The sequence below is a fragment of the Orcinus orca genome, chromosome 1 (assembly GCF_937001465.1).
Source record: "Orcinus orca chromosome 1, mOrcOrc1.1, whole genome shotgun sequence".
NCBI classification, from domain to species: domain Eukaryota; kingdom Metazoa; phylum Chordata; class Mammalia; order Artiodactyla; family Delphinidae; genus Orcinus; species Orcinus orca.
Window position 1 is genome coordinate 130,173,181 of NC_064559.1, and position 23,784 is coordinate 130,196,964.

At 36.2% G+C, this 23,784-nt stretch overlaps 1 protein-coding gene across 3 annotated transcripts; it reads left to right on the forward strand.

Annotated features, from left to right (window-relative positions):
• Positions 1 to 1,604: 1,604 nt before the first annotated feature.
• GCLM (glutamate-cysteine ligase modifier subunit) lies at positions 1,605 to 20,756 on the forward strand. Of its 3 annotated transcripts, none has more exons than XM_033433071.2 (7): positions 1,605 to 2,191; positions 5,278 to 5,343; positions 6,636 to 6,720; positions 10,037 to 10,096; positions 11,072 to 11,274; positions 12,345 to 12,459; positions 13,424 to 16,180. In XM_033433071.2, the coding sequence occupies exons 1-7, from the start codon at positions 2,066 to 2,068 to the stop codon at positions 13,462 to 13,464; spliced, it is 696 nt and encodes a 231-aa protein (XP_033288962.1). In that variant the 5' UTR covers positions 1,605 to 2,065; the 3' UTR covers positions 13,465 to 16,180. The 3 variants fall into 3 exon arrangements, with proteins under 3 accessions (XP_033288962.1, XP_033288954.1, XP_004263089.1); XM_033433063.2 differs by lacking the exon at positions 13,424 to 16,180 and adding an exon at positions 20,198 to 20,756 and having other exon boundaries at positions 1,606 to 2,191; XM_004263041.3 differs by lacking the exon at positions 13,424 to 16,180 and adding an exon at positions 16,696 to 18,661 and having other exon boundaries at positions 1,612 to 2,191.
• Positions 20,757 to 23,784: the final 3,028 nt, after the last annotated feature.

The window sequence follows — 23,784 nt, forward strand, 5'->3', positions numbered from 1 at the left end:
TACGAGCCAAGTACTGTACTAAGGGCTTTCATAAGTTCCCTCATTAGTTCTTCACACCTACCCAATGTAGTAGATATTGTATTAGGTGGAATCATGGGAACTAGATATTTCTGTAGATCAAAAATAGTTATCAGCAATGTCATGTAGTTTAAACTATCATCTGCTGAGACTGGGAGAAAGTGAAACACAGAGACTAAGTGACTTGTCTAAGTTAAAATAACCAGTACCTGGCAAAGTCTGATTTGCAAGCCATACAGGTTTATGTCAGTGACCAGTGTGCTATATAAATCGCCAGCAAGGAGGTAAGTTCACTAGATTAGGAGGCATAACCACTAAGCTTTATTCAAGTATTATTTGCATGGTACTAGAGAATACGAAAAAAGTCAAGAAATGCTGCCACAGGAAATGCAGCCTAAGAATCAAATGTTTACATTAATTAAAATAGCCCATGTTTGTTCCTGCTTCTGGGATTACCCTTATCTTCAATGAATTCTTACCTTCATTCAGCCTACAAATATTTACTCAAGATCAGGCTCAATTTCTAACCTCTTACACCCCTCCTCTAATTCTTACTAACTGGAATTCATCTCTTTTTAATAGCATTTTGCTTTTTAGTATATCTGATTACTCTCAACAAAAGCAAAAATTTGTTGAGGAATGCTCAATAAATGTTAAATTTGAGGTTCATACCAAGTCTACTACATATGAAATTTAATAGGAGTAAAGAATCACAACCACCTGTAAGGGAATGGGTTATATCTTCCCTGATCTCACCGGTTTAAGTGTTCTCTTTAATCTGAACTCATCTGGAATCTACGATATTCTTATATTATTACTCATTGTTTCATACGCTTAGGCCTTGTATCTGTAACTGGAGTTTAAGCTTCTCGAGGGCAGAGATTGTCTTATTCTTTGACTTCACACACTGGCCAGCAAATAGTGTGAATCAACAGACCTTTAATTAACGGACTTGAAGAAAAATGAGCACTTTGGGGGAAAGCCCTTGAGAAAGGAAATGAACCAGTAAGTGGGCAGCAAAGCAAAGTTGAAGGAGAAGGGAGCCCTTGTACATTAAGGCTCGCTTCTGAGAACTGAAACCGGCTGGTATTTCAATGCCTCAGTAACTTCCCTTTTTTTAAATTAAATTTCTTTATTTTTGGCTGCGTCGGGTCTTCATTGCTGCGCGCGGGCTTTCTCTAGTTGCGGCGAGCGGGGGGCTACTCTTCGTTGCGGAGCACGGGCTCTAGGCGCGCGGGCTTCAGTGGTTGTGGTTCGCAGGCTCTAGAGCACAGGCTCAGTGGCTGTGGCGCCCCGCTTAGTTGCTCCACGGCATGTGACATCTTCCCTGACCAGGGCTCGAACCTGTTTATTCCTGCTTGGAAAGCGGATTCTTAACCACTGCACCACCAAGGAAGCCCCTAATTTATCTTTTTAAAGAGATATCTAGGAGTATAATCAGCGTGACTGCCGGTCGGCTGGGAGGTGAGACCTCGAGCGCAGTCTGAGGTATCAGGTGGAGGTGGCGCGCCGCCCTCTGACCGACAGGGGGAGCCCTGCCAAGCGCCGGGCCCCAGGCAGCCGGCCCCGCCCCGCCCCGCGCGCCCCCAGCTCTCTGCTCTCTCCGCACTGCGCCAGCCCTCCGCCTGGCGCCACGCCGGCCACAGGCCGAGGGCTAATCACCCGCGGGCCGACGCCCCCGCAGCCTCGTCGCTGCGCCACCCCGCCCTGCCGCGGGACGGGTAACTGTTACGAAGCACTTTCTCCGCCGCGATTTCTGCTTAGTCATTGTCTTCCAGGAAACGACTCTTCAGTTGGGAGTCAACTCTCCCGCGGTGGCTGCAGTAGCAGGAGCCGCAGCCACCAGCGCGTCCTTCCCGGGCCGCCGCTCCGCCGCCGCCCTGCCGCCTCCCGGCCTCCCTCGGGCCCGAGCGCAGGCCGGGGTCCCGCCGCGCGGGGCGAGCAGCCTCGCGCTCTGCTCTCCGGCCTCGGGCGCCGCGTCCTACGGGGCGCCTCCTTCCCCGCCTGCTGCCCCGTCGCCGCCGGGCCAGGTCCGTCGGCTGCTGCCATGGGCACCGACAGCCGCGCGGCCGGGGCGCTCCTGGCGCGGGCCAGCACCCTGCACCTGCAGACGGGGAACCTGCTGAACTGGGGCCGCCTGCGGAAGAAGTGCCCGTCCACGCACAGCGAGGAGGTGAGGGTGGCGTGCGTGCCGGCGGAGGCGCAGGGCTCCCGGGGTAGGCCGCGCGGGCCGGACCGGGCGGCTCCGAGAGGCGGGGAGGCGCTGGGAGGTGAGGGCGGGTGGTCGGGCTCCGGGCGCGCAGTAGTCGCGGGAGAGGCGCGCACCTGGGCTCCGCCCGCCGGAGGAGGCTGGGTCGGCTGTCGGCGCGATGTCGCATCCGAACCTACTGTTGGGGGCACAGCGTCTTTAAAATTTCGGCAGGTGCATCTTCACACCCAGTGCCGCCTCTGTCAGGGCTCTTGATTGTAACTTTAGTAGGAATCAGAATCCTTACCATATTGTGTCCAGGATGCAGCTCAGTTTGTCTCTCTTGTTTTTTTTAAACTACCCTCACTTGTGCTATTTCTCCCAAAGATAAATACTTCTGTTTTATACTACACCTTTAATTTCTCCAGGGCTGATGGTTCAGTACAGCATTTTGCACGTAAATAATATTGGGTGAAATTTTCTCTCTCTTATCTCACTCAACACATGCTAAAGTAGTCGTTTTCAGTTTGTCTGCAAACCCAGTAAAAAAAAATGCATTTTGTCTTGGCAGTCCAATTCATGTTTTACACACACACACACAAACACACGAGTTTCATGAAAAGATTTTAACTCTTACTATGTACTGTGTATTCTGATTTTTTCTCTTTAATTTTTAAAAACTTGATTTCTTAATGCAGTAATGAGTCACACTCCACAGTTTAAGAAACATCGTTCAAAAGATGAATTGTGATTTGTGTATATTACTTTGGGTGCTGCGTAAGAGGGACTCAAAACTAAAGAAACTTGAAAACGTTTGAGAAAACTTGAAGATATGATAGCATATGTAGAGAAAACATGACAGCTTGATTAGAATAGAGAGGCATGTTTTGTTTCTATGTAAAGAAGAGCTTCGTAGCAACCAGAGCTCTAAATTGGGATACACTACTTGAAACAGTTTAACTTCATTGAATAAAGAAACTGAATAAATCACTCATTATTGAGAAAATTTGCACATTGGGTAGAGAGAGATCATTGAATTTCCTAAAAGGTCTTTTCTAGTCTAATGTTTGGTTGTTTTTTTTTTTTAATTATTCTATGATCTCTGCCCAGATTTTTTGTTTCACTAGAATTTTATGAAATCAAATCTTGTTTTTAAAATGGGTCATTATAGGACTATTTTGACCAGTTATTTGTTATTAGGGTATTTGATCATGTAGCATTTTTTAAACTCTTATACAACCCCAGATCTAATGATACACTAAATTATCATGACACTCATCTTCCATGATACTATGTGATGTGTGTATAATAATAATGAAGAGAGCAGAGAACAAAAAAGTACAAGGTTAATATTCAGTCAATATAGATAACATGTAAAAGATTAAAAATCACTAGGTTTGTGATATAGTCAATGAATTTATCATATTATTGTAACATTGGGCTGTTCCATGATTTGTCCTGACAGAAGGGGGCAAACACTCTGAAAATATAATGAATTGAGAAATTCATCAGAAAAGCCTTATGCAAATTAACCATCCTTCCAGAGGAAAATTTCTAAAAATTCTCCCATGATTTGAGCCATAGCACTCCTGATAGAATTCTTAACTTCTAGTTGGTCCTGCTGCCTTAATTTTTCAAAGAATATTGACTTGTAATTCTGTCTAGAATGATTATCAACTTATTTTTACCTACTGACTTAAATTTGATTACAAATATACCTTTCATAAAGATATAGACCCTGTAAATTGGATTCATGTGGGTTATCGTGGCTAGCACATGAATTGCTGTTGTAGACTATAAATCTTAAATAGGTGACTCTGAGGTCTTAAATTGATAAGCCAGTTTTCCATTGTAATTACCTGTACTGAGATATAAGCAATAAAGTGCTTGTGTCAGTTTTTATCATAAGCAATCATAGATCAGATAGTGAGTTCAGAAGTTTAATCTCTGTTGTTGGTATTAGGAAAGTGCTTTTGCAATTCAGGGCTGTACTTCTAGTTACTTATTTATTTTTTCATTGATTGTCCACAGAATGCAAAGCACTGTGCCCTTGGTATTTATAAGGCAGTGATTTCAGACTGCTAGTGTTGGCCCATTTGTGTTATCAGTTCAGTGAGTCATGGAGAAGCGTATTTTTTTTCTAACTCATAATAGAAGCCCTCAGAGTATCTGGCATGTAGTAAGCATAAAGATTGCTTTATGAATTTTTGTTGTTATATGTATGTAGGTCCTTACTCACTGTGTTAGTGTATGTCTTATTATTTTGGGCCACTATTAAATAAGTTGGAAATACACTGTCATAAGAGATAAAAGATAAGTAGACACTTTAATGAATTAACAAAATACTATAATGTTAGCGTAATAAAATTGTTTGTTTATATAAGAAAACATTGAAGAGAGATCGAAGGTCTACCTAACTGTTAGGAAATGACTTAAGGACTGACTTTATGCAAGTTGACTTCTGCAAGATACGGATATAGTGGTTTCTAGACTTTAGAGTACATTTTGATTACTTGGATGCTTGTTAAGATGAAAGCTCTGCTGCCCTTAGAAAGTGATTCAGGAGGTCTAGGATGCAGCTCAGGAATTTGAACTTTTAATAAACACCACAGGTGAGTCTAATGTAGGAATTTCTTTGGCCACACTTAGAGAATCATTTGTTTGCCTTTGAGGAGTATAGCATAGTGGTTGGTTAATGTTAATTCTAGTCAGGTTACCTGGGCTTGAAGTTCCTCCATTTATAAACCTTATTCTTGAAAAATTTTTTTTGTTTCTTTATGAATGCTTTTACATCTCAGAAGTTTACTTAAATTTTCATTGATACAAAAATACCTTTTAACTAATTAGATTACTGCTTTAGGTCAAGAACATTTGAGAATTAAGAGTAGGATAAAAAGCGGGTCTAAATCAATCTTTGTTAAAGGAAGTAAAAACCTTATAGAATTAAAATTTTTGTATGGTATTTCCTATTGATATGTTCCTTTTCCTAAACAGACTAATGCAGTCTTATTGTAGAAGTACAGAAAAGTGTAGCGTATGATTAACAGTTTCAAAATGCTTTTCTTTTGCAGCTTCGAGATTGTATCCGGAAGACCTTGAATGAGTGGAGTTCCCAAATTAGCACAGATTTGGTCAGGGTGAGTGAACTGTGAATGAAGAAATCATGTAATAAGCAGGAAATTAACTTCCTCAGGTTTGATAGGGAAGTCAAACAGGCAATTAGCATGAAACTTACTGTGGTTGATTTGCTGAGGTGGGAGTCTGACCCAGTAGGCTTAAGCATGAAAGAGAAAATCTGACTCTAGTCAACTCTTCAACTAGACAAGCTACTAAGAGTCCCACCACAGTTTTCTCAAAATGCGTTTTGTTCCAGTTTATATTTGGTCTAGTAGAGGAATGACTATCAAACAATTTGGGTTAGTAGATTGCTTTGATAGACTATAACCCAAAATATAGCCACTAAAAATAATTTTTTAAGTATCAGTTTCTTACGAAACAGTAAAGAACTGTGTTTCATTGAATGTCAGTATGTGGCCATTATCATAAATGTTAATATACAAAACACCTGTCTGTAAACCACTCTTTGGAATCCAACTTAGCCAAAGTCTTGTAACAGATTACATAGACTACTTAAAAAGTATGGAAGAGGACATATGCTGAAAATAATTGTTTCCTTGAGCATACTGCAAGTTTGTAACTCTGTGGCTGCTAGGCAGACATTAATTAATGTCTTCTATCTGTCTCTGTTTTTCTGAAGTGACCATTCATCTGTGCATGACTTGTAAATAGTTAATATGTGCCAGGCATTGTAATATGATCAAGAATCATGGGAAAATCCTCACCGTTTACTTTGTTTTAATCTTGTAAATGTGAGTTAGTATGTTTCTGATTTATGTGTACTAATATTTTATCATTTCACTCATTAACTACTCATTTTTATGCATTGGAATCGCCTTTACTTTTTTTCCATTGCTTTCAGAAAAATATGTATTTTGGCTTAAAATGTTTGTGATTGATGTACAGGAAGTGTTTTAACATGTCAGTATCCAGAAGGAAAATATTATTTACTTTTCATTGGTTTCTTTTCTGAGTAAAAGTGTTTACTGTGTTAGTGGTTCTAACTCCTCACATAGTGCCCAATCTGCTTGTTTGTTTATTCGTTTGTTTTTGATCAGACATCCCTCTGAGTATCTCATCAAAATGAGACACTTTTTCTCAGAAAATGGACACACACACACACACACACACAGCACTTCACCTTTATTTCAGGGCTTTACAAACGTTATGAAGCCCATCTAGGCCACAGGTAAAGAACTCTATTGTTTTATGGGTTCTCTGCTTCTAAAGAGTGTTATGGACAATAGAAAATATATAGCTAATCAGAAACACTAATTTTATATTTATTGTAAATATCATGTGTTTATTATAGGAGTTTCCAGATGTCTTGGAATGTACTGTATCTCATGCAGTAGAAAAGATAAATCCCGATGAAAGAGAAGAAATGAAAGTTTCTGGTAAAGTCCAGCCTTTACAGTTCATTTTGTTATACAGTGGATGATTGTGAGGTTTTGTCAAGCATGGGACTAAACCTTTCCTTACTTCTGGTAATGAGTAACTCAATCACTAAGTGTGGGAAATATAGAGATTTTTTATAACATAATTTTAAAGTCAGCTTTAAAAAGGGAGTTATAGGAGGTCACTCTTGGCTACTTCAATGGAGTCAGAATAGAACTTCACCTCTTCATGATGTTCTCATTAATTTATTTGTAGGACATCAGAGCAGTAGGAAGAGTAAGGTGTAGGAAATGGAAAGAATAAAGGGAAGACTTAAGAGCATTGCCCACCTAAAGCCAGCATAAGCCCTCCCTTCCTGGTGTGATACTGCTAAGCAATGGCTGAGGTTGCCTGGGAGCAGAGAAAGAAGTCTTGGCAACAAGTTGCATGAAGAGAAATCAAATACATACTCTACCCATTCAACAAAGGTGAAATGACTCCTACTTTCCAGAGATAATGCTAAGGTCAAGGAATTAAGATGTTCTTGTCCTCAGCCTACAGTCAGCATAACATAGTCATTAAATGCTTGAGCTTAACTAAATTGAAATTCCTGGATGTGCAGATTACTGACTGATATAATCTGGGGCTAACAAATGATTTAACCTCTCTGAGCTCAGTTTCCTCATCTATAAAATGGGGATACACCTGTTTCACAGGCTTCTTTGTAAGTTAGATGAAATAACAAAAGAAACACTTAGCATGGTGCTTGGCACAGGTAAGTGCCAGGTAGCTGTTATTTATTACCATTTGTGGTTGTGTTGTGGTGGTTGTTATTTTATTATTACTCTTATTAGGATGAACATGTAAGATGAGATAGGGCATTGTTTTTTGACTCTAATAATAATAACTACCATTTGTTGAATCTTGCTTTATACCAGGCACTGTACTTGACACTTTATGCTTATATTTCTTCATATAATTTTCAAAACAATTCTGCAGGGTAGGTTTATTATCCCCATTGCACAAGTGACATTAAATAACTTGAAAGTTGGGCTTCCCTGGTGGCGCAGTGGTTGAGAGTCCGCCTGCCGATGCAGGGGACACGGGTTCGTGCCCTGGTCCGGGAAGATCCCACGTGCCGCGGAGGGGCTGGGCCTGTGAGCCATGGCCTCTGGGCCTGCGCGTCTGGAGCCTGTGCTCCGCAACGGGAGAGGCCACAACAGTGGGAGGCCCGCGTACCACAAAAAAAATAAATAAATAAAAAGTAACTTGAAAGTTGTTATACAGCAAGTAAGTGGTTGAACCAGGAATCCATCCAGGTATGCCTGACTACAAAACCCATTTCTTTCTGTTAATTTCACATTATTATTTGTGTTGGAAAGGACATCAGAGCAACATTTCTCTGTGGTTGATTGCAGTTCATCATGGTGTAGATCCATCTTGGAGCTCTTACAAGTTGTCCTCAGTTCCTGGAAGGCTTGAGGTTTTTGATAAGTATCAAGAGCTTTCCTCTCTTCACCTACCTAAAAATGCCTCATCTTTCAGAGAGGGGAGACCATTTCAAATGGCACAAATTCATGGCCAGAGGGATAGTGATGGGGAGGGTGTTCATCACAGAGTATAATTACAGGAGCTAAGGCTGGAGCAAAGTGATGAAGATTGACTCACCTGGTGAGGAAGTTGTGATGGCTTTTAAATAGAGAAGTAACATGAGGAAAGCAATGTTTTAGGAAGATTGTCTAGCAGTAGAAAGGAAATGACAAATGTAAGAAATGTTGTACAAGGAAAATTTGTTGTATATGTTGAATGCCAGGCACTTTACATAAGGGTGTTTCATTAACCCTGTTTTCTCTCCATTCCCCTTTCTGATTTTCCTCTTTGCTTTCCTATTACTCCACCTATTTGTTGAGTAAATTTAGATTTTTGAACAGTGAGTTTACATAAAGTAAATATGTACATATAAAGCTGAGTTGAAATCAAGCCAAAGCCTCAATCTCATAAATATGAAAAACTACTCAACTTTCCTGGTAAGCAAAGAAATGCCAGTTAATGTGGTTCTGGGCAGGTATAGTTTGTACCTATCAAATTAGCAAATATATATATATATTTTTTGTTTTGTTTAATAGCATTCTATATTGTTAGGAGAGCAACTCCTAACTTTTAGTGCTCTGGTAAACGGGTACAAATCTTTTATAAAATAGTAGGTAAATAAAATAGAACACGACTCACAAAAAACAGATCATATTCTTTGACTCATAATCACATTTCTGACGGTTTGTCCTTGGGAAATGCTTCAGGCATAAAGTTGAAAAAAAAGTTAGCATAGATGTTTATTTCAGTAACAAAAAACTGGAACTAATCTAAAAGTCCAAAAAGTAGGAAATCATTCAGTAAATTATACCCTATCAAAATTACAGAATAATGTTCACCATTAAAAATGAGTGTGTAAAATTATTCATTAAAAATACAAAGTACAGGGAATTCCCTGGCGACTCTGCTTTTACTGCTGAGGGTCCAATCCCTGGTTGGCAAACTAAGATCCGACAAGCCATGAGGCCAAAAAAAAAAGAAAGAAAAGAAAAATCCAGAGTACCTAAAACTCTAAACAGTAATTGCTTTTGGTGATGAGACTATTGGTAAGAGTTTTTTTTGTTTGTTTGTTTGGGTTTTTTTTCCCCCCTACTCCTATAGGTTTTCCTCATTTCTAGAGTGAATACATTACTGTTATGATTTTTTAAAAAATTAAGATAATACTGCATAGAGATGTAAAACTATTTGTTACATAAGGGTAAACCAAGTATGTGGAAGTAGGAAATATATACTCTGCTTTATATGACCAAGAACTTGAAGGTAATGTCGTCTAAAAATGAAAATGATTGTATTCAATATTAGGAGGGTAGGATTGTGGAGTGTTTGTTTTTGGTTTTTGGGGTGTTTTTTTCAGTTTTCTTCTCGTTATAAGCAATTCTAATTTAGGCTTTATATAGACTTTAGTTTATTGGAGAAAATAATATGCTCCATTAATGTTTAATTCATAAAAATATACATTTTTAATAAGTTTCTATATTTATCTGCCCTGCCTTCTAATAAAGGGGAAATTAATATTTGCTTTTTTGTTTTGACAATCAGATTATTGTTGGCAACTAGCATATAATTTTAAAATTACAGTGGAAATATACTTTTAGGTCTTAAAATGAAAACTATAAAACAATGCAACTAGGAAAGGAAAAAATTCATTCAGGACTATCTGTCATCTTAGTATTTTAGCAGTATTACTACTATGTAGTAGAATGTTACTCAAATATAGTAATCTGTTTTGTTTTCTTTGTCACCCAGCAAAACTGTTCATTGTAGGATCAAACTCTTCATCATCAGCTAGAAATGCAGTTGACATGGGTAAGCAAAATTTCAACTTTATTGTCATGTGGACTTTAAATTAGTGTAGGTGTATTAGTTATATCTTGTGTTCAGGTCCAGGTAAAAAAGAAAATGAGCTCATTGCAATTTTATCTTTTAAAGTTCCAGCCTAATATGTTAAGGCTTCTGTAGAATCACATCAACTTATGTAAGGTCATATTTTGATATATAAAAGGAATGTAAAAGATGTAACATAATTAAATGTTAACTATATGTTTAGAGATAGAAATTCTCCTTAATCATATTCTTAGCTCTTTTAGTACTACAGGTGAAATATCAAAAGAATAACCACAACAGAAACAAGCATTTTTGTCTATTTTCAGCACTTGGTTAGGTTACTATGGCATTATAGTTATTCAGTGTTTTTTATTTTAAAATATTCTTCCAGTATTTATATACATTGAACAGTTAACTAAATAGCTCTTTAATATAACCATGGAGTGAACAATAATCATTAAAAATAAACTCTTAAAATTATTTTTATAAAAATTAAGAGATTATCTACATCTATAAACATAGATTAATATATAGGTTAAGACCATAAATTCAGTCTTTCACTCAGAGTCTCAAGCTTATTCTTTGCTCTGACTACCAGTTATAGACTATTAGGTCAGAAGCTACCAAAAAGTCCTGGGGCCTAGGAAACAAGGAGGCCTGTTCCTCAGAAAGAGGAACCTGTAGTAGTTGTGAGTTTCCCCAGGAATGAGGCAGGTCAAAGAAACCCACATATCTGCCACATAGACCAAGTAGATGAATGGGCACTTTATACTTTTTAAAAAGATGGAAATGTTCTAAATGACAGGTGAATTATGAAACCTAATGAAATAATCTGTTATGTAGAATACTAGTGAACTATATGGACAGAATTCAGTGGGGTACTTAAAGGACATTAGAAGCAACTTGTTTTTATTATGTAACAAACATTTATCCTCTTTGTGTTTTCCTTCACATCAGCCTGTTCAGTCCTTGGAGTTGCACAGCTGGATTCTGTGATCATTGCTTCACCTCCTATTGAAGATGGAGTTAATCTTTCCTTGGAGCATTTGCAGCCTTACTGGGAAGAATTACAAAACTTAGTCCACAGCAAAAAGATCGTTGCTATAGGTACCTCTGATCTGGACAAAACCCAGTTGGAACAGCTGTATCAGTGGGCACAGGTAAAAGACGTCTAGATCACGAGCACTCCAGGAGGAGCCTGTCTTTTACAGTCTTTGCTGCATCCCATTAAACATCATGCACATAGTGGACACCACTGTGGGGTGACTGTTCCAGATATGGGAGTTTTGAAGCAGGCTTTGACAATAACACTAGAAAGTGTGTGTTGAAGCATTCATAGCCAAATGAATTAAGGCTCTTTCCTTCAGTTTTAATTATGTGATAAAAATATTATGTTTTCCTTTAGGTTTTATTAGTCCATGGTTCTTATTTCCTAAGTAAGAGAATATCATATATAACAAATGTTTTGCTCTGTTATTTAAAGATATATAAGACCTTCTGTTCACAGAACTTGATGTGGAGATGGAGTCATAAATCAATCACTGCCACTCTCTAGCCTAATAACCTATAAAATGATTAGGGAACTTGCTTACAAGTAGTTTACTCTCTGTATTTTTCTTTATTCCTTTGCATTTATAATCCCCAGCCTTTTCATTTTCTTATGGGCAGGAAGACCCTAGAGAAAAGTTGCCCTTTGTCCCTTTGGCTTGGTGATAGCCAGAATGTGGCTAAGATCCTGTTGGAGAGATTTAGATGATGTGAAATGTATCTATAAATTAACTAGAGCATCTATTAGAAATTACCTGATTCTTCTCTTTTTCAAATGTCTGACTAATAACCATATTGTATACTTCAACATTAAACATACTTATCATTTGTATTTGATCCTCTATCTTTAAGACATATTTCCTTTGTAGGTGGAACCATACCACTTAGAATCGTGTTAGTTTCCAAGGCAGATGTATTAGATGGCAGGTTCGAGCATGAGACTTTTTTAACAGTGTAGTAATATATTGGCTTTTTCCCCCTTGTAGAGCTATTTTTCCTTCCTCTGTTACCACTGAGTCAGAACAGCATGCATTAATAAATATATACATGTAAAAGTATTTTATAAACTTTACTGTAGAATGTGATATTTCATATGTTCTAAAATTGAATCCTTTTATTGCTTTCTACTTTTTGTAGTACTTAATTTAATGGAGATGTCATTTTTTTTTTCCTCCACTTCTAGGTAAAACCAAATAGTAACCAAGTTAATCTTGCCTCCTGCTGTGTGATGCCACCCGATTTGACTGCATTTGCTAAACAATTTGACATACAGCTCTTGACTCATAATGATCCAAAAGGTAAGACTGAGATTTTCATTTATAGAGATTGATCATGAGCTTTTATCTTATAAGAAGCTACTTGTTAAAATTTAATTTTTAATTGTGTACAGTGATAAAGGTACAATGCTGTCACCTAGAGCTATTCTTAATAGTTAGTTCAAAACATATATGCCTTTATTTTAGTTTCAGAAAGCTTTAATTTTGTCTTTGTACCAATGGGAAAAGAAGTGAAGGGGTCATTTCCTGAACATCCAGTCTGCTGAGGTTTATAAATATTAAGCTACACAGAAAAGATCTTGTAAGATATTCTAAATAGTGTCACATATAATATTGTCTAGTATAGCAAAGATTGCACCAAAGGGCCACTTAATTAAAAAGGATAAATATCTGGAAAAAGAAGCAGATAAAATTCAGTTTGAAACTTCAGCATCTTAGGATAGGTATTTGATTAGATATTTTATTAATCATTAATATCAAGACATATGCTTGATGTTAATCAGAAACATTTGATTAATGAGAATGGCTTGTCTGCCTTTTGTAGAATAATTTTTATCAACATTTTACAAGATAACTTGGAAAGCTGGGAAGATAATATTTTACACTTCATTAGCAGTCTGCTCCATTTTTGTTTTTTCACACTTTCTTAGGGAGCAAAGGTAAATATACTAAGCATTTTACTTACTAAATATACAGGCTCTATGAAACAGTATTTTTGGTATAGTTAAGTGAGATATATCTTGTGAAAGTTTTAAATTTCCATGACATTTTTGTAGAAGTTCTAGTTTAATAAAAAATTGGAGGCAATTATATTTTATAGGTGATTCCTGGAGAAAAACATTCAGTTTTTACTTTCATTTCTAAAAAGACAGCATTATATAGGTGGTTTGATTCAGTTTATTTTTAGGATGCTTATGGATAACCTCTTAAGACTTTATACCTTATTAGCAGTCTGCCTCAGCCTCTTTTTTTTACTGTTTTGTAGGAAGTGGAGGAGGAGTTTTGATATTCTTTCTCAAATGCTAGGCATCATGCTAAATGTCTCAGAGAGATTATCTGGAATCCTTACAGCAACTGAAACTAGACACTTTATGGATGAAGAAATAGAGCCTTAGAGTTTAAGAAACTACCCCAGGTCACCCAGCTGGCATAGGGCAAAGTTTGAACTTAGATCTAGGTCCTGGCTGAATTTGGAGCCTTTTCCCCACCATACTGTACTGTCTCTGACTTGAAACATTAGTATTGTAGTATTTCAGACTGAAACTGTACTTTCTTATCAGTTTCCATTTAAGTCGTACCAGAATAGGACATAGGGACTTTTCCCCTCCAGCGGAGCTTTCACACATGAGTAATTAGATTCACTTTTTTAAAAAAGGTCATTTTAGTGAAAATCAAAGAATTGCTGTGCTGATTTGTTCTAAAATATAAACCATTGAAATTTTAACTTTCTATACGTTGGCAAATAATATATCATTTTTCTGTTTACTCGTGGGGACTCTTCCAACTGTAATTGTTACCAACAACTGATGGGTGGTCCTGTACCCCCTTCCACCTCCACCTGAAAAACACTATCCTTTTTCCAGTAGGAAAGGAAATAGGAAAAGACTAAGGTGTCTAGTATTTTATTTCCACGTTATCTAAATGTGGGCATGTGGATTATGTGCTAATACATCATTGTTATGGAAAAGTATATTGCACATGTATATGAAAAGAGAGATTTAATACTTTGGGGGGAAGAATGTTTTTGTTTTACTGGTGTAATTTGACATTTGGCTGTCTTTTTAATTTTAATTCTAAACGCTTTAATTAGAATTTATAGTTTGATCCTGCATATACTATAGATGGATCTTCAGACAATTTGATCTGTAATGAAGCAATTCTGTTAAAAGTTTTGTCGTGTTTACTGATTCTAAAGAGTTAACATAGTTGAATTAAAAGTATGTAGCTGGGGCTTCCCTGGTGGCGCAGTGGTTGAGAGTCCGCCTGCCGATGCAGGGGACGCGGGTTCGTGCCCCGGTCCGGGAAGATCCCACATGCCGCGGAGCGGCTGGGCCCGTGAGCCATGGCCGCTGAGCCTGCTCGTCTGGAGCCTGTGCTCCGCAACGGGAGAGGCCACAACGGTGAGAGGCCTGCGTATCACGGAAAAAAAAAAAAAAAAGTATGTAGCTAATGAATAGCATAGTTCTCTGACTTTGTGTCAGATTTATTTTTTAAGCAATCAAGTTGTAAAACATTTAACTCTGCTTGTCATCTAAAATAGAATCTTGTTTATAAGTCACCTAAAGGCCTTCCTCTGTTCTAAAATTACCCTTTTTCTTCAGAAAGGTTTATTTTCCATTATTCTTTGTCCTAGAAGTTGTGGTAATAGTTTAACTACGGTCAGGGTAAAATTGTGAAGTAGGTGATTCTGACTTTGGAACTTTCCCATTTTTATTTGCCTTCCTCCTCTCACCATTCCCATTAAATCTAATCTATATTATGCCGCATTCCCTCAGGGTTAGACAGTCTGGTAAACAAATCCACGTTAATGCTACTTTTCCAAGAGCTATTTGCATTTCATTTATTAAAACTACCATTTACTAGCTGTGTGACCTTGGGCAAGTTATCTAATCTCTCTGTGTCAGTTTCCCCCTGTGAAGGGAAATAATATTACCTGTCTCTTGGGTTAATATGTGGATTAAAAGAGTTAATAAAGTACTCTGAAAAGTGACTGGCACATGACAATAGCTAATATTTACTGAGAGTTTACTATTGATGTTATTCAAATATCACGGCAGTTCATTTTAGGGCATGTTCTTCGGCATTCCCAAATCATATTGTATAGATGGTCACCTAATCCTTATCTATAGGGTTGGTTCAGACCCCAGTGGAATCTTTCCATATTGACTGATTCATTCAAAAGACATTTGAGCACCTACTATGTGCCAGGCATTGTTCTAAGTACTAGAAATACAGCACCAAGTCAAAAATCTCAACCCTCATGGAAATTATATTCTGATGGGATGAGACACAAATTAAGATAAATGTTGAATGTGATAAATGGTGGTGTATGCTATGGGGAAAAGTTGGCTGAGGGAGGAAAGAGTGCCCAGGTTAGGGGTTGTTGTTTTATATAGGATGGTTGGGGAGGCCTCTCTGCTAGGGTACATTAATCAGAGACCTGCAAGAAGGGAGAGAGCCATGTGGGTATCTGGAAGAAGAGTGCTCAGGGAAGAGGGAGCAGCTGATTCAAAGGCTCCAAGGTGGGAATATGTTTGAGGATTTCAGGATACAGCTGTGAGGCCAGTGTGGCTGGAGAAGAGCAAGTGAGGAGGGGAGTGGCAGGTCAGAGCAATGGTAGAGGGTTTAGATATAAATGTGGAATTAGAAAATAATAATTTCATCAAGGAGATGCTGATTAAAAGATAACCACTGGGAAAGATGTTTTAAATGATTGCTGGTGCCAGTGAGGATATGGTAAGATTGGCATTCCAATATTATCTATTAAGTGTAAAGTACAGTCTTTCTGGAAAGCAGCTGGCAATATACTATGTATCAAGCCTTCAGAAAATGTACTTTGACCTTGTCGTTCCATAGCCAGGCATGCATTTTAAGGATGTTCATTAAGTATTATTTTTATTAGCAAAATACTAGGAAAAACCTAATTTTTTGACTAACAATAAGAAAGTGTATAAATTATATCTATAAAATGTAATATTGGGAGAATTATTAAAAATGTTTTCACAGAATATTTAATTACATGGGAAAATATTCATAATATAAGTGAAAAAAATAAGCAAATTAAGCTATAACTACAGTATGATTTCTAGTTTTTAAGATATGGCTAGATACATACATATATACAGAAATATATACAGAAAAATAGTTGGATGGAAATACATGGCAATGGAAATGGTCCATCTTTGGTTGTTAGGATTATGGGTAACTTCTTTTCCTTCCTTGTACTTTCCTGTATTGTCCCTGGCTGTACATTAGAATCACCTAGAGATCTTCAAAAATTACAGATATCCAGGCTCCACTCACCAGAAATTATGAATTAACCTGGCTGGGTTACAAGTATAGATACTTTCTAAAGAACTGTCTGGGTCTTTCTGATATTCTGGTTCAGATTCATAGCACACATTAAGGATAAGTATAATTTATATTCAGTTTTGAGGTGTTTCTTTTGTTGTATTTAAATGCTTACCTACATAGTAAAGTGCTTTTGTTTTCAAGTTTAACAGTTTGGGTTTTTATTTGTTGTTTGTTTGTTTTAAGAACTGCTTTCTGAAGCAAGTTTCCAAGAAGCACTTCAGGAAAGCATCCCTGACATTCAAGCACATGAGTGGGTGCCACTGTGGCTACTGCGATATTCAGTCATTGTTAAAAGTAGAGGAATTATCAAATCAAAAGGCTACATCTTACAAGCTAAAAGAAAGGGTTTTTAACTACGATTTAGGATCATAACCTACTGACCTGTATTTTCCTTGAATATAAGATAAAATTGAGATGTGTAAAAATCTAATTACTGCCTGTAAATGTGTCATTGAGGCAGATATTCTTTATATTTGACAGTATGTTATGTCAAGTTTGAATACTTCTCTTGCTTCCATATCAGTTCACTCACATGAACCACTATATTGTTTTCATTAAACTATTGTTTTCTAATTGAAATTGTCTATAATGAAGATACTTGCAATATATTTTTCCTTTATTTTTATGACAGTAGAAATCAAGAAAATTTGTTGTTAGATATATTTTGGCCTAGGCATCAGGGTAATATATATACATATTTTTTATTTCTAAAAATTTCATTAATTGCTTCTTACTCTACAGTATAACTAAGCAATTTAATTACAGTTGTTAAAACAAATACTGGAAGATATTTTTCCTGTCATTGATAAGATGATTATATCTCAGAGTAACTGGAATAGCTGGGATCTACTAGTAGTGTAAATAAAAGTCCTTTCTTCAATATGTGAATGGAAGCTTAAATTTTTTTATTTGCCCTTGCTTGCAGTTTACCTGTAATGATTTAACCTGTATTCTTGTGCCATATTTGCTCTTGCTGTTATTACAAAGACAAACCAAAGTAAATATGTAAAGGAGACTAGGAGCTTTGAAATTATTGTTTGGGGGTTTTATAAAAGCAACTATTGTTACCTCCAGATTCTTTTTACTTCTCGATCTGTCCTTAATATTTTGCTACTCATTCAAAAATATTCAATAAGTACTGAGCACTTACCATGTGCTGGGCACTGTGGGTTCTGGAGAGAGGAGGGAGCACAGGGATTAAGAATCAGTTGAGTAAAATATGCAATATTTGTTCCCCACTAGTAACTGACTACAAGGGACTAAAAGCCAAAAAAGGGGTGAAAAAAATCTTTAATTCAGGATCATGTTGTCTATTTAGATAACTTTGAGACATGGTCTTAACTGTTTAAAATCAAAACAATATAACCCAAACTTTAAAACTAAAAGAGACTGTAGATCATTTAGTATAATTCCTTATTAGTTTAAGAACCAGAAAATAGCAAATAAATAAGCTGTGACCTCTTTGGCATATACTATAGGTCTTTGTAATTCTATAAATTTGTATCTGTAACCCAAATAGTTTGAAAAATTCTTTAAAAATCTCTTGTATCTCAATTAATACTTTTAAACCATGTATATTAATACATGGTTTATAAAACTAAGATAATTATATATACACACACACATACATGTAACTAATGTATAAAACTAATTTTGCCCAAGTTTTTTCAACTTAGGGAAAAGATCTGTGGTTCCATATTCAAAATAAATACACTAAAAATTGATAAATAAACAAATAAGACTCTTTTCCTGTTCTAAGTAATGTTTTGTGGTTTACTAGTTGGATAATTTGATTATTAGAATTGCAATGTGAAATCAGCTGATTTACCTGCTAAAACTTTAGACTTTGAGCTTCCTAAAGCCTTATGTATAGCCTTTATATTAATTGTATGTAATGTTATTAAATGTATATAGTTAACTTTTTAATTTGGAAATGTACAACATTTTTTCATGTAATGTAAGTCTTTAAACAAATGCTCATTTTAATTTAAGCCTATACAGTGAATTGGCCAAGATATTTTAAGAGGGCACTTTAATATCACATTTATTATTTTTTAAAACCCTGGACTTACAAAAATGGATTGTTTGAAAGGTCATTCTGAAAATAGAAAAAAACGTATGTTGCTAATACATCCAGACTTCAGCAGGAGCTTTTTGTGTGTTTTTTCCCCAACTCTTGACAAAGTAGCAAGATTATAGATTCATTTTGTGAAGGGGATCATGTGTGGCTTTTTTTTAATGAATTTTTTGTTTGTTTCGCTTCTATACCTTTAATTTCTGTTATTTAATAACCTTTTCTTTAAAAAACTGATTTTTTTAAAGGCTTTATCTTCTCTAAGCTGATATTCACTTCTTTTTTTGGTGAACTATCAGAATATAGTGAATGCTTTTCAAGTATTTAGGGACTTAATGTTTAAAAAGCCATAAAATAGAGTGATAATACTACCAAATAATTGCTTAAAGCTGAAAGCTAAGTTAACAATAGTGTATATAACAGATATGTTTTCTGGGGAGATGTGTATCCAGTGACCCAAGGTATAAGGTTTTTTCCAGTAAATATGACAAGAAGCTTCAGCTTGTTATTACATGTCCAAAATACACTGGAGCCTTACTTTATAACACAATGTACTGTAACTTGGAATTTTTTCTGTGATGAGTCTGTTTTGAATTCTTGTCTAAGAAACCGTAGTCAACAGAAGGACCAAGGTGTCTTACAAAATATGTTCACACGGTGTACATTATGAAGACCACATTGTGCCAGTATGATAATAGAGAATTAATTTAGGAATAGCCAGTGCTAGAACTTGAATCACAAATAATAGCTTATAATTTTTCCATTCATGGGAAAGATCATTTTAGACAGCTGTGTGAAGTGGAAAATGAAGTTATTCTATTTTGAATGAATGATTCAGACTTCCCTACCAGAGCCAAGTAGTAACTGAAATAGGATCTTGATTTTCAGTGATAAAGGTCTAAGTCTTAATTATGTTTCTTTTTAGAGCAGATTTTCTTTCTAACTTTTCCACCCAGATTCAATATTTGGGAATGTAAGCAGTTGATATATATATTGTGTGTATATATATATAGTATATTGGCTGACAATTCATCTTTCTGCCAAATGTACATTTAGAGAAATTTGAAGTTTTAATGAGAATTTAGTCCATTTGTGTTTTCATACTCAAATATACCAACTTACGATTCCACATCTATGTTTTTCAAAGTTCCTAACATACCAGAACTTGTACCTGCCATTTTCCCATAAAGTTGGTGGCAGGATATGTCAGTTTTATTTTTTTTAAATATGTACTATAATTTTTATTAATTTTTTTAATAGTTTTCAGAGTTAGAAATATACTTAGGAGGGGAAAATGTTTTGATTCGATAATTCTACTTTTATGTGTCTTTAGTAGTGTACTCTAAAATGAAGGCAAAATATAAAGCATTATTAAATGATTATAAATTTTTAATTTACCTATTTATGAATTTAAATTGTGAGTTGTATATTTTTTAATTGAGTTGTTTTAATAGTTGTAAGCATCTTGGAACATTATATTGGTTTTGAACTATTTAAACTCAAACTGAGTATGGTTTGAAAATAAATTATGAAAAATAATGAAATACCAAGCCATAACGTTATTCATACATTCATTCAACAAAGATGTATTGAATTCTTGCTATGTACCAGGCAGTGTGCAAGGTGTTGGCAGACAGAAACAGATGAAAACAGCCCTATCTTCAAGGAGCAGATAAGTATATTTTGGGGGCGAGAGAGATCTGTACATGAACAAGAGCAATAAAGGGCTGCATCTGTTAATGACAGAAGCAGTGAAAAGGGAGTGGGGTCATGTGGAAGGAGTGGGACTGCTGGGAAGCAGGATAAGGACGAGAAAGGCTCCCCTGCAGGAACTAGCCTCAGAGTAGGATCGTAAGATGGGGTGGGGGTATGCCTGGTTTGTAAATACACTGATATTGAATAATGAACAGTTTATATGTAAACTTCAGAAATTCTGTGAAAACACTTTCTTCAAGAGCTTGTTCTTGCCAGATAGAAAGGAATGGCTTCTAGTGAGACAAGAGTAGGTAAGGTTTGAAAAGTCACATTTTGTAAAAGAGAGACAGAAACTTGCCCCAGTCCCCTAAATATATTAGGATATAGCTTATGTGGTTTCACTACCAGAAAAGTCAAACAAAACCTTAATATGTATCCCTCAGCAATGAATAAATGTATAAAATGTCATACAAGATTTCGGTCTGTGTTTTGGTCCATTATTTTAAGAAGGTTCATGTTTTACAATAAGCATTATTTATTTGGACTCAGCTCTGTTTCCTCTGTTCTTTGCTCACTGTTGATTCTTGCCCCTACTCCATTTACATTTACTTTTTTCTTAAGTATATCCTTAGTAATTCTTTCACTGAAGGTCTTTGGGCAGTAAACCTCCTAGGTCTTGTTTGTCTGCAAATATCTTTATTTTATTAACAGTCTTAAATCATCATTTGACATTATAGAACTCTAAGTTTCCAAACACTTGCCCTCAGCATCTTGAAGATAACATTCTATTGATTTCCAGCATTTATACTCTTGCTAATGAAAACCTGGATTTTCTTCCCTAGAAATAATCTGTTTTTCCCTCTGGTCACGTTTTTTTCATTTGAAGTATTCTATTCATTTTTATGTGTATGAAATTAGAATAAAGAAAGAAAATGAAAACGGGCTTCTGAGTTTTCTGATAACACCAAAAAAGTAATCATAAAGGAAAATATCAATAGCCAGATTTAATCAAAATTAAAATGTTCTGTTCTTCAAAATATACTTAAGAAAACAGTGTATTTTGAAAATGTGAAAATGTGAGCCACAGACTGGGATGAAATACTTGTAATAAATATTTCTCATGAAAAATAAATTGGACATAATCAAATTTTTTAAATTGCACTTCAAAAACACCATCAAGATAAACCATAATGGAAAAGAATGGAAAAAGAATGTATATATATATTTATATATATAACTGAATCACTTTGCTGTGCAGTAGAAATTAATACAACACTGTAAATCAACTATACTTCAATAAAATAAATTTTTTAAAAAACTTCAGAAACACCATCGAGGAAGTCAAAGGCAACCCATAAAATAGGATAACATATTTGAAAATCATATATCTGATAAGAATCTTGTATCTGGAATGTGTAAAGAACTCTTACAGCTTAAGACAACCCAATAAAAAGTAGGCAAAATGTTAGAGCATATTTTTCTCCAAAGAAGACACGAATAGTCAATAAGAATATACAACATGTTCAACATCATTAGTCATCAGGGAAATGCCAATTAAAACCACAATGAAATATCACTAAAATAGCTAAAATTTTAAAAAACTGTCCGTACCAAGTGCAGCAAGGATGTGGAGGAAGCAACTCTCATAGTGCTGTTGGGACTGCAAAATGGTATTAATACAATCACTTGGGATTTCTTACAAAATTAAACGTACATGTACCATGTGACCCAGCAATTCCACTTCTAGGTATTTACTCAAGAGAAATCATATATCTGAAATAGCCATATATGAATGTTTATAGCACTTTCTTCATAATAGCTGAAAACTGGAAACAACCCACATGTTTATCAACAGTTGAATGGATAGTTGAAGTATAATCAGCAATAAAAAATAACTACTGGTATACAAAATAACATAGATGAGTCTCAAATACAGTGAGTAAAAGAAGCTGGACATGAAAATACATAATTTCCTTTACATGAAGTTTTTAGAACAGACAAAATTAATACTGACTGTAGTATCTGTTGCTGCATCTGGGTACCTCAAGGTTTCTCAAAACGTTGCAGTCCGGGTCATCTGGGACTCCAGTCTCTCCTGTGCGCTTGATTGAGGTTGGTCTGCTTCCAAGCTCGCTCGTGAGGTGGTTGGCTGGACTCAGTTCCTCTCTGGCTGTAAGCCAGAGGCCTCCCTCACTTCCTTGCCACATGGCCCTCCCCGTAGGGCAGCTCATAACAAGCACAGAATGAACAAGTGAGAAATCGCAAAATGGAAGCCAGCTCTTTTTGTAACCTAATCTTGAAAGTGACACCCATCACTTTTGTTACATTCTTTTCATTATAAGTCACTAGGTCTAGCCCATACTCAAGGGTATGAAGACCAGAGGATAGGATCATTGGAGACCATCTTACCCGTCAAACTTAATTTAAAAGTAATGTTTTGTATGTAATAATGCAAAATGTACTTTTAGAAGGCTTATGCACTAAAACGCTCATCTTTTGGTTAATGCCTAAAATTCCAGAGAGAGATTCAACCCTATAATTTAAGAGTTTTAGTTAGTAAAATATAGACAGTCATGGGAGAGTTTCCCTTTGGGCCTGTGTAATAATTACTGTGTTTTTATACTGTATTTTCCCCAAATCCACTTCGGGTAAAGAAGAGAGCAAGTAAAGAAGGTAGAGATAGGGAAACATGGCAGACCTGGTAAGCTCGCATAAAACAAAAACAATACTTTGCAGTTTTGCCCCTGATCAGCAGACCAGCTCAGTCTTCTTATATTATGAATATGTACTAACATTTTAATCTTAGTATTTAATGTTTGTTTCTTGAACTTTTTAGATTGTAAATATTTGGGAGTTTGTTTTTGGTTTGTTTCGTTTTAAAGGGGCCATGCTTGTAAGTGAACAATACACACTGGTGTTCTAATACTCTCCCAATTTTCTACACCCACACCTGTGATCTTAATTTCTATTTTCATGCATTTGCTCATGTTAAAGTTGTCATATATATTAAATGAGTTAATGTATGTAAAGCACTTAGTACCCAGCATACAGTAAGTGCTCTACTATTACTATGATTGATGCTGTTGTCTCCACCACCCACCTCCAGTTGCTTCATCTTCCTTCCTCTACACCACTCCACATCCTCTTCAGATTTAGCCCATCTTCTGTTCTTTCTTTTACCTACTCTCATTGCTACTTGGCCCTACTAAAACTCCTTCTTTTTGCTCCTTACCACATTCCCCATGATAGTCAATCTAAACTTTTTTCATTCTTCTGAGCAGATGAATCACCTTCTTACAGAGATTGTTATCTACCTCAAATCCCCTCCTTTTCTTCCCCCTTTAATTTCCCTGCATTTATAGTCTCCTCTCTGCTTCAGTTATCAACTCTTCCCTCTTGCCTCAAAGGAAGGAGCATTCTTTTGTGGCTAACTCCTCCATCTCCATTTTTTAATTCCATTCTTTAGTTGGGATTAGGCTTGCTGCAAAACACAGAAAACCCCC